At 41.7% G+C, this 12,213-nt stretch overlaps 1 protein-coding gene across 4 annotated transcripts in view; it reads left to right on the forward strand.

Annotated features, from left to right (window-relative positions):
* The window catches only part of FANCA (FA complementation group A), a 1,007,136-nt gene that overhangs the window by 185,361 nt on the left and 809,562 nt on the right, over positions 1–12,213 (forward strand). For all 4 annotated transcript variants that reach the window (XM_085637706.1, XM_085637704.1, XM_085637705.1 and 1 more), the window contains exon 11: positions 4,364–4,476. In XM_085637706.1, coding sequence (XP_085493832.1) covers positions 4,364–4,476 — 113 coding nt within the window. The remainder of the gene's footprint in view (positions 1–4,363; positions 4,477–12,213) is intronic.

The following is a 12,213-nucleotide window of genomic DNA, read 5'->3' on the forward strand; positions in this document are numbered from 1 at the left end:
GAAAAGCAGAGAGCAGAGCTTCTGGAGGAAAGTGAAGGGAAGGCACAGTCAGTGGTGGGGTGCTCGCTGGAGGCCATGTATTGTTTTTAATTTCCGACACAGAGGAGAGGCCTTCATTTGTATGGCTCCCCATTACTCCTCTGCCCCGTGTAGCTGTTAAAAACAGGGGCAGATGTTTTTCGGGCAATACATAGCCTAAAGTTCTAGATGGGTAAAAATGTGGTTACCGGGCTGTTTTTCAGCTTGGGGTTCTGATTGACATCATAGACAACTCGAGCCTCGCTCTTGTTGTCTATTCGATGTCACTCAGAACTCCTTTGTGAAAAACATCCCCATTCTTTACCCATCTATAACTCTGAATGATATTGCTCGCCTCGTTTCAGTACAGTGAGAGTTGCAATTAAGTGCTCTGAAAACATAATAGCAATGTTCCCATTCAAGGCTAGAAAGATGGTAGCAGTAGAACGCCTGAAAACTAGGCCTGTAGCACGTTTAGAGCCAGTTTGCTTAGTTGCTAGATTATTTGGTCTCATCCATTTGGTTGTCTTTCAGTCTGTACTAAACAGCGGGGGATGGTCTAATTCAGTGGTGTAACATTTGATAAAATATCTACTTGTCCAAGGGAAGGGATTCTTCATGAATCTACTTGTCCTGTTGGTGCCATGCAGTGAGGTGGATAAGCCCGGGCCCATTTTGTATCTGGTTTGGGTTCGATTCTGAATTTTGATTTTACTACTATTGCTCAATTCTGCAGGCGGGAAGGGTAGTTCCTTGTTTTGAATGCCTTGCAAAGCCCGTGTATACCCAAAAACGTATATGTGTGAGGTTATTGATCAACTCATCTCTACTGTCTTCCCACTCTGGAAAAGGCTGGAAACTTACTGTTGACAATGGCAGGTGTAAACCTTTTTCAAGGGTGTGAAAAGAAGTTGGTTTAGGGGAAGGGAATTTACAGTCGCTCTGCAGATTTTTGCATGAGCGAATATATGTTTGTGTGTTTGATCAGTCGCAAATGGAATTCATAAATGGTTACCTGAAGAACGGTTTCCAGGCCTACTTATGTAAACATTTGTGAATTTCTGGAAGTCGTAAATTTAGGTCACTTTAAACATGTACATTCTGTGCACTTTTATGACTTTCTTTAAGACTCTGCCCATAATGATTTTACACTGATTCTCAAATCTTTAAATCTTTTTCTAAATATTAGCGTATATCATACTCGTTTTACTTTATGAAATGAGTGTACATTGATTTGCTAATTAATCTTTTTTCTAAATAATAACATGTATCAAGCACATTTCATTCCACGAAACGCTGTTTGAAGCTGAGAAATGGTATTTAAAGTTGTAGGATAGGTATTCTAAAATGTTAGTTTTTCAAATTGCATTTTGTATTGTGTACATTTTATTTTGAAAGCAAACAACCACCACTCCTGTTTTGGTGATTCTGCATGTATATACATGTAATCACAGAGCAATATAGATGGCCTCAATTGTTAATATTTTTCAAATGTGTTTGTTTTTATACTGGAACCAGTGTCATTAATGCAAGCTGAGCTTGCATCTCAGTGCATTTCATTAGAGTGTTCACTCTAATAGTAAAAGCTAATGAATCGTATACACAGGTTAACACCCTATAGATAATACAGATACATTTTGCCTTAATGGTAGACAATCCTCTTTAACAGATCCCTACTGTGACACTGTAAACTGGAAGCCAAAATATTTGTACTGGGTATTCTGGGATGAGCCTACTTGTCCAGTGGACGCAATAAAAGCAAAAAATTGTTGCCCTTGACATAAAAAAAAATAATGACTTGGGTATCGGGCGATACTAACACACACCAGCAATTAAAGTATTGTTACTACCTAAGTACAATGAGATCTTCCAGGGTGCCACTTCAATGAGGATAGTGGGTCGGTCCTCAGGAATGATGCAAGCATTTGGGGTTCTAATCTATGATAGGTTAGCATACTTTCCTAAAAGAATTCCAAAACTACACCTCAAAATATCAATTTAGAATTTGAGCAACATATGAGATGTGAAGAATTCCAGGACCTTCTTCGTTGACTCAGGCAAAGATTGAGATAAACAATGCCTATTTCAGATTATAGATGGTGTTCTTGATGTTTAAACAGAAATGTCACAGATGACGTAATTTACCCCAAAAGGTCCGGTGTGAGTAGAATCAACTGCAACGCACACATCTGGCTCTTGTGTGATTGAGTCCCAAGACTCGTAGAGTAATGTCTCAGCCACTCCCAGCTGTAAGAGCCTCTAGGCAGAATATACTTGCCTATATATTTTTTTTTACTTACTACTGCTACAATTCTGCCTGTTATGAAGTGCTCCCATTATTGCTGTCAATAGAACAGAGGTTGAGAAAAATAAACAAATTCAGCATGTTTTTCTCTGTAAGAAAGTAGGTCTTACTCATGAAAGCTGAGGAGTATATTAAACCTATTGCAGCAGTCGGACAGAAAAAAGTTTGATCAGTCTGTAAGTGATTTGCTTAGAAACATAGTATTTGGGCTCTATGGGAGGTACAGGTTACTTTTGTCATCTGCCTCCAAAGTAGGCAACTTCACCGCTAGAGCACATCTCTTCTATAACCGATGTTCTTCACTATCTAGTGTATGGGAAAAGGCCTAGGCCTGCCGTGAACTACAATATGTTTTGGACTAGTCCTAAACATGGAGGGAACACAACGTGGGTCCAACTACTGACTGAAGGACCACTGCCCAGGTTATGGGTTTCACAGGTGGCAGCACAGGGTGGCAGCACTCTGTAGTTTACAGTGACCTGCGTCATGTGAATGTGAGCCTACCAGACCATTCATCTGAATGTTCCTCTGATCACAGTGAACCTGGAATCCTAGCACCAAGAGCCAGGGAGCTGGGCATCTCAATGGATTACTTGGCAGTACACGTATGTATGGATGAGCCAGGGTGATAGAGGACATATGACTTCCATGCTTCAATTTGGGAAACCGCTGGAGATGCACCTCTTTGAGAAAATACTACTTAATGGCAAAGTAGCAGTCCACCTTCACTATCAGATCCCAGCTACTGTAATCGCCCATTGACTGCTTGGTTGCCTTAGGCACTGTACCACTCTCCACTGCCTTTTGTTTATGTTTGCGCTATACAAATATTACATTTATGCATTAAATATGAGACATAACTAGTAAGCAGTTTTCAAAGGAAGAAAGAAAATCACTAATATGATCAATAGCAATAACAACTACATTCATTTATTGGTTTTTTTTAAAAATCTTTTTATTTTTTATTGAGTATCACATATGAGCACCAGTAGTCAGCGTGTTGGAAATAGTACCAAAAGTCATTTGGAAGACATCACGTTCACATTTTGTACCCCAACAATCGAAGAATACCAGCAGCTCACAGAGAATACAACAGTTCTTATAGCAGAAATGAACAAACTGCTACCCCAGGCAGCTAGTAACAATTCCAATAAATGCAATCTAGTGCAATACCCATTTCACCCCCACACACAATAACCCTCCCCCCACCATACCGCAACAAAACCATTAACCTAAGTGCCGCTCTATGGCAGACTCACCCCGCTGATGTACCTGCGGCCGGTGCTACATACATTTATTGTTAACGTTTTATCGCAATCTTGGAGGTATTCCACACCTCCTGCACTACTTGTATTTACTTGTTTTAAAGCAATCGCACATGGTATTTTACATGGTTCAAATCATGTATCTTCATTTGTAACACCTATTAACATGTACGGTAGTAGATGTGTTTAAATCAGGTGTTCTTTACACGTAAATTATTTGAACTCTTTGTATTGCAACTTGAATAACAGCAATGATTATAGCCAGTTTACTGATGCTAATTTTTCATTTAATTGGTGTGATTACCTGGTCCTTTTTTAGGAGTCTTAACTGACCAATTTTGTTTGCTGTTTTCTTCATGCAGAATTACCATCAGTGAACTTTTTTGAATTTTTTAAAGTAGGCGGATCTGGTGGAATTGTACAATATTTACATTACTACACGTTGTATGGCTTTAATACAGCGTTTTAACGGAGACTCTGAGGAATTTTATATTGTTTCTTATTAACCAGTGTACTTACTACTTTGAAGTTTAAAAAGCAAAGCTGGGCTCCTGTGGGATTCAAACCTCTGACCTCTAAGTTGTATGTCATTACACTAGTGTCATTAACTTGTTGAGCTATATTTCTACTAGCATGGGGAATGCTATCTCTTACTCCAGTATTCTTAGGTGCTGTCGCACCTATCCGTTCTATAGTCCTCGTGCCCACATCCCCTCTTGTTCTATGTCACCGCTCAATCCTTATTAACTAATTATTTGTTTTTGTCCATCTACAGGCTATGTGCTTTTGAGGTGACGAAATACAGGAGCTCTGTTCCTCTGGAATGCAGTGAACAGTTCTTCATTCACACGCTGACACAAGTACTCACATACAGACCCTTGTTAAAAGGTGAGCATTTCCTTGAATGTTTTTGGGAAACTTGTGGTAACGAGACTGTTTGAACCCCCTCATTTCACTGACGGTGCTCAGTGTTGGGTCAAAAATATATGAACCAAGAAACTGATCTGAAAATTGTACTTCAGACTGACCTCTGTCACCCTTCCAACTTCATCATGGACTAGTCAATCACGACCTATATTGTGGGACCTCCATCTTTACTAATGTAGCAGGACAGTGTCTTTCTTACGGTCAGCTGTGCATTCAGTCATGCTGAATCCAAAGTCTATCAAGAGTGGATTTGTTTCTTCAGTCAATCCCAGAAGTAGTTAATGGGGGTCATTGTTTAGTCTCTGCTACAGAAGCGTCCTCATTCAGCATACACTCGATGTATTCAAACACACAGCTCTATTCAACCAAACTCTCCATGGCTTCTAAATTTCAACCGAAGAGAACATAGTGTATTAATGTACAACTACTGCCCACTTCCCCTCATCTTCAGAACTTCCAGTCAGCACAATTGAGCACAACAAGATTGATCGCCAGCCCTTATATGCATAAGACCTCACTTAGCTAATTGCTTAATTAATCCAGACAATGGTGGATGTGCGGACTAGTAGGGATTATAGAGCTTTGAAAGGTCCTACATTGTTGAACGATGAAAAGCACTGAATCCAGTAGTATTGCTGTATTTCATCTGCTCATGCATTGGACTTCCCACCAATGTCACTTGTGCAAAATTGTATCCTCTTTCCTTTTATTTATTTATTTATTTATTTATTTATTTTAGCAATGCCGAAATGTAACCATAATAAGATGCTGATGTTTGATAATTCTTAAAAGGGCAAACAAAGTTATCTTTGTTTTAGAGCATGCATGCCCCTGATAGTACAATGTCCTGTCAGCAAGGCAAAGCAAGGGAGGTGAAGGGGATGTTTCTTGGCGTAGCTTGGATTCCAACCTTGCGTGGGGCTGGTATAGCGAATACTCTGAGGGATTCACAAAGCCTAAAGCAAGAGACGAATTCATGGAGGCACTAGGCCATTGGCTGACAATTGTGGACTCCTAATACAAAAAGGGGCTGCTGTGATTTTTTTGTTTAAAACAAGTTGAGCAGTAATTGGTCAATTTGTGAAACCACTCTTGGGGCACAGATAGACAGAAACCTGCTTTAAAGGGGGCTTTGGCCAGGCCATTTCATGTGGGACCTTATCATGTTTATTTTAGGTGCTCATATCTTCATTAATATTGTATTTGCTCAACCACTTTGTACAGTGCTGGAAAGTAGGTGGAGCCTGCCAGAACCCGGTTCTGGCAGCTATTTCTTGGCAGGAAACATGCTGAATTTATCCTTTATCTTGGTTGCATTTTTAGATACTTGGACATAATTCAGCAACGCCTGCAGGTTGCCTGTATTCTGAAATGAGCAAGAACCTGCAAGCAGCGAGGGGGTTTTCTCATTTTTGCTTCCAACCGGGTCTAAAATACCATCCTGATTTAAAGGGTTATTAGCTCTTCTTTTGTTCAACTATCATCTTGGCTGGGATCTAGCCAGAGCCTAACAAGTACATGCCATGGATACAAAGGCACACAACTTATCACTTCACAAGTACTTCAGGGAAACTATGACTTGGCGGCAGGTTTTCTGCTTAGTTCAACCCCCTATGTAAGGGGGAATTTCTGTGCTATAACCGTTTTAGTCACTAGTATACCCAGATGAAAATGTGTACTTATTAATGTCTATGTCTACAATAATTTCTGCAGGCCACATCCCTGTCTCCTGTAATCACCCAACCATCCTCTTCTGAGAGATAGGTAATAGAGGTATGGTGTCGCAAATTCCGGCAGAGGTGGTGCAGTGACCAACTAGCGTCCTCCACCCTCCCCCATTGGTAACGTAATCCACAGCCTTTACGCCTCATCTTGTAGAAGCTGTTGTAGCAATGTCTTAGTGCTTAGTAGGTCATTGAGTCTCCTGGATACTGGAGAGCACATGCAATGGAATTCCAGGTTAAGAATCAAGGATTCCAGTTTTATTATGTCTTGTTGTCTCTGTTTATTCATTGTTTGCACATAATGTGGATTTAAATTCCTCCCAATGGACTCCAGGAGAAACAACTGTTCCTCTGTTCACAGCAAAGAAATTATCGATTGCCTGGCCTATGTACACTCTTCAGCACTCATTTCACAAGGACCACGCCCCCAGACACCAGTTAAGCTCAGGACATTGTGTGACCGTACAAAAGCATAACTAACTCAACCGATGAGTGGTTCAAAAGGCCACACGCTATAATATATGCCCTGGCAATCCAGTACATCTGTCTTGGGAAGCAGGAAGTTGTCGAGGCGGGAGATAGTTTTATATGCCCCAGAAGAATATGTGATACTGCGCTGGCGAGGATGAAAACCCGACAGACATCCACCAATCCTAGAGAGCCTCTATAAATTGCACCCTTAGTGAGGTCTGTCTCATGGGGCCGCTAGTGTCTCTCGACCTATCTCTAGATTTGTCAATCACCTCATTCCAATCTCCTCTCAGTATCACTGGCCTCTAAGAGAATCGCTCCAGTAGGCGTGTAATGACTACTAAAAAGGCAGCTGTCACTGTTGGTGGGGCATATATACTGATCAGGGACAATGGTTTCCCTGTTAACAGATCCTACATTGCGACATATCTACCCAGTTCATCATGACTAATCTGCTGTGGCTTAAAATGTGGCTTAAAATGTATGTTCTGAATGAGTATGGTTGTCAGGGTTTAATTTGTGCTGGTATTGGCCGTTGCTCGGCATTAGCACTTAATTCTGAGCACCGGCACTTAGGTATTATAGTCCACATACTTTAAAAAAATAATAATAATTAACCACGGATGGCTGTCTCTTGGGATCCACCCACAAACCCCAAGCGGAATACCTGTATGAAACCCCCTTGTGTCAAGAACGGACATTTGTTTTTCACCAAATGGGTCTCTTGTAAGAAAAGTATGTCATTATAAAGCCACTTGGCCGTTTTGAGGATTGACCCCCTTTTCATTTTATCGACCATTAACGTTCCACATCAATATATGCGTCTGATTCTCGTCAGATTTAAAACTAAGATGGCCCTCCTGGGGCACCTTGTGTGCATTCTGATGCGGACTGTGGTACATAATCAGTGGAGATGCTGTAATGGCTAAAGATGGAACAGACTGTAGAACCTGAAGCAAAGCCCCCCCACCCTTTCCCACCCCTATATTTTGTAAACCTGAAGCATCTGTCGCAAGATAGACGGAAAGGAGAACAGCGCTAACAGGACAGCCAAATTCACTCCTCTCAGTGATTCACATCTCAAAAATACCATGAAAGAACCTCTAATGAACAAAACCAGTGATAAGGAATATCCCCTTCATGGGGCGGGGTGGGGGGTCAATCCAAAAAGCCAACCACTGTGCCCCTGTTGTCGTCTACTTTCCTTCTTAAACAGTTGACCACATAAATTCATGACTATTATGGATGTAAAATGAGCAGTCGATTGATTCATTCCCCTCGGAGAGCCACTTCAACAGTGAAATTTGTGGAGTTTTATAAAGGGTAAGTCTGATAATAGAGTGGTACTACTCCTTTCTGTTTGAATCCTTTTGTCGCTTTCCGATATCTCATGTTCTACCCAGTGTTTTTTAGCAGCAGAGATTGAGGATTTCCATATCTTGGATTGGGACTGGTTTCTGTTCCTTGAACGTTGTTGGGTCTTCTACGGTGATCAAGGTCCAGCACCCGATCACAAGGGGTCTGTGAATGGTAATTGTCCATGCGGTCTGATAGTCTTTCTCTCTTCAGCCCTCCCTCAAGCCAGCTAAGGAGTCTAAAACAAAAGTGCATAGGTCTGGTAAAGAACGTTAAATTTAGCTGGGCAGAATAATATGTCTCAAATGTTCAGTGATCTCGATTTCCTCTTGACTTTGATGAATGACCTTCGTTGTTGTTGTACTAACCTTGTGTAGTCTGGGGAAAATCATGATTATGTGGGGTTCATAAACTAATTATTCATGATTGTGGTTGAAGTAAATGATTTCTTCCTGTCGCCATAATTGAGGAAATGGGCAGTCACTGGGTGGGCTGGAGCACCTGGGGCTGATTTTTTGTGTCAGTGCCCTATGCACACGTTCAATGATGAAGCAATTTGAGATCTTTTCTTGAGATATTAGCGATCTTAGCCACTGGTCGAAGAATTTTTCGGGGAAGGTCCCTTCACAGTTCACTTTTGTGAATTGGTTATATGATTTCTAGTATGTAAAATTGCTGTAGCAAAGCATTTGTTGATAACTTGTCTTGTTGTGAATGCTGTAACAAAGATTAAGGCTCACTTTTGTGCTTAAAAACCCCTTTTTAAATCACTGTATTTACTTTGCTTTGCGGCGCTTTGTAGTTCTTAATTTTAATCTCTCATAAAAATTTGTGTTACATTACTTTGCAGGGAACGCATCGTGTATTGCTTGAAATTTACCTTTGTGTAATCTTGCTTTCCGCGTTTACTCCCTGGTCCACCACAGCTGGTGCTGGTTGTGTGGAGGGAGAATTTACGCTACACGCTTGTTCCCACTTCCTGTTTGACATTTTCGAACCGCCATCTTGAAAGAGTGACGGTCTTGTCTACGGACCTACTCTCTCCTGCACAGTACTTAAGCTGGCTATGGCGCTGACGCGCACTTGATAACTTGTCTTGTTGTGAATGCTGTAACAAAGATTAAGGCTCGCTTTTGTGCTTAGAAACCCCTTTTTAAATCACTGTATTTACTTTGCTTTGCGGCGCTTTGTAGTTCTTAATTTTAATCTGACATAAAAATTTGTGTTACATTACTCTGCAGGGAACGCATCGTGTATTGCTTGAAATTTACCTTTGTGTAATCTTGCTTTCCGCGTTTACTCCCTGGTCCACCACAGCTGGTGCTGGTTGTGTGGAGGGAGAATTTACGCTACACACTTGTTCCCACTTCCTGTGTGACATTTTCGAACCGCCATCTTGAAAGAGAGACGGTCTAGTCTACGGACCTACTCTCTCCTGCACAGTACTTATGCAGGCTATGGCACTGACGCGCAGCGGACGCGCGCAGCGGTCGCGCCGGCGGCGCGCCGAAGGCACGCCCAGGGCAAGCCCGTCTGCGCCCGTCCGCGACCGTTGCGCGTCCAGCGCCAGCCATGCTGCTTGTTGCCCCTCAAACCAGACCATGACCACTTGTCATCTGAAGGAACTGAATACAGGTAAACAATGCGGTCATTCGTTAGAGGTCAATAGCGTTATTGGTCCGATAAGTTGCTTGAAATGCCAGACCCAAATAAATGTCATTGATCACCATATAATGACTGACTTGGATACCACAGGCAGTCATTCGGTACCCATCCTTGGGGGCTTAATAAATGCTCGATCTTTAAGTAAGCATGCCCTGGATATTAATGAGTTGATTGTTGAGAATAAGCTGGACCTCTTATTTATCACCGAAACTTGGTTGAGGGAAGACTGCAATCCGGACATAGTGGTTGCTCTGCCGCCAAATTTTACCCTGTGCAGGCAAGATAGAGAGGATGGCAGGGGAGGGGGAGTTGCCATCATACATAGGGAGACTATGCAGGTGAAGACCTTTACCCTCCAAGGTCTTAAAGGAGCAGAAAATATGGGCTTTTGTTGTACCATGCATAACTCCATTTCCTTTTCTGGGGTATTGCTGTATCGGCCTCCAGGTAACAGCAACATTTTTTTAGAATCCCTGGGAGATGCCCTCAGTGAGGCAGTGCTTAGTTACTCGAACTTCACTCTTCTTGGGGATGTTAATCTTCACCTGGAATGTGAGAATAGCCCGGGAGTGTCATCTTCTCTAGAAATTATTTCTATTTTGGGACTTAAACAGATGGTTCAAGGTCCATCTCACTGTGGAGGGCATACGCTTGACACCGTTTGTACCAACTTAAAGTCCTTACAGACTAGTAACTCACTGCCACAGGTTTGGTTGGACCACAGTTTTATTCCCTTTTCCTTCTTAATTCCCCAAAAAGTTAGTACAGGTATAAGTGACAGTGACCCCACTAATGTTTTCAAGCGGAAATGGCTCTCATTAGCCTCTAATCCCCTCCTGATAGCTACGGCTCAAGACACTGTACCTGCACTCATTGGGGAACCAGAAGAGGACTCAGTTAGATTGTTTAACTGGATCACATCCATAGGGAATAAACTGGAACCCCCTAGAAGAGGTACTAGAATTTCTAAAAGGAAAATCCACAATGATCCTTGGTTCTCCAAGGATCTAGTGGATCTTCACTTACATAGTAAGCAGCTTGAGCGTAAGTGGAGAAGGGGATACGAAACATCTAACCTGCACACTTTCAAAGCTTTCAGGAAGAAATATAAGCTGGCTACTAAAATCGCAAAAAGGGAATACTTTTGCAATCAAATTATTATAGCCAAGAACAACCAAAAAGAAATATTCAAAATTGTAAAATCTTTTACTGATCCTAAGGCCCTGCACACCACCATACCTTTGTCTGTGGCACTTTGTAATGAAATTGCATGCTATTTTGATGACAAAGTTAAAAATATTCAAAGGAATTTTAGGACTTTTATACCGGAAGATTTCACTGACGAAAGAGCATTAGATCTTGGCTCTAACCCTCCTGTTTTGCAATCATTTCAAGCTGCCACATTAGCCCAAATGAAAGAGGCCATCTTAGCCTGTAAATCTGGTTCACCATTGGACGTATGTCCTCCAACTTTTTTACATCATATCATCGATGTGGTTAATCCAGTTATTAATGGTATAGTGAACTCCTCTCTCACTTTGGGTATTGTTCCCAAGGACTGGAAATTTGCCATTGTAAAACCGTTAAAAAAGAAACAGAATGTAGAGTCCTCAATCTTATCCAACTATAGGCCTATATCTCTCCTACCTATTTTGGGTAAAATCACTGAGAAAGTAGTATATCAACAACTTGTCAGCTTCACTGAGTCTGCATCTATCCTTCATTCTCGACAGTCGGGTTTTCGTCCAAAACATTCGACAGAGTCAGCCTTACTTGAGATATCTGACACCCTAAAATTCATCATGGACAGTGGCAGGAAGGCAGTCTTGATTCTTTTGGATTTGTCTGCCGCGTTTGATACCATTTCCCATAACATCTTGGTAGCCAGATTAAGATCATGTGGCATAACAAATCTGGCATTGGCATGGATCACATCATTCCTGTCTAACAGGAAACAGGTCGTCTCCTTGGGTTCTTGTGTGTCATCTGAACGCACTGTCTCCACGGGTGTCCCACAGGGGGCCTCTATCAGTCCCCTGTTGTTTAACATATATATGGCTCCACTGATCTCATTAATCTCGTCTTTTGGAATTGAGACCACATCTTAAGCTGACGATACCCAACTCATTCTGTCTCTGGAAGATAGATCAACAACAGCAGAAGAGAATTTCAAAGCTTGCTTCTCAGCGATCATTAAATGGATGACTAACAACCATCTCTGCTGCAACACCGATAAAACAGAGATTCTTCCCATTGGTAAAAACAATATGTTTCAACCCAAAGATTGGTGGCCAGATGATATTGCAGCCCCCCCCTCAACGGTTGAGGTTGCTAAAAATCTGGGGGTACTGTTTGACTCCTCCCTTTCATTTAAGCCCCATGTCTTAAAATTAACGGGGCTCTGTTTCAGTTACATCCGTACACTGAAAAAGTTCTTCAATCTCATTCCATCAGCAGCAAGGAAAACGGTGACAGTAGCTCT

This window comes from Triturus cristatus, chromosome 12 (assembly GCF_964204655.1).
Source record: "Triturus cristatus chromosome 12, aTriCri1.1, whole genome shotgun sequence".
In the NCBI taxonomy this organism is placed as follows: Eukaryota; Metazoa; Chordata; class Amphibia; order Caudata; family Salamandridae; genus Triturus; species Triturus cristatus.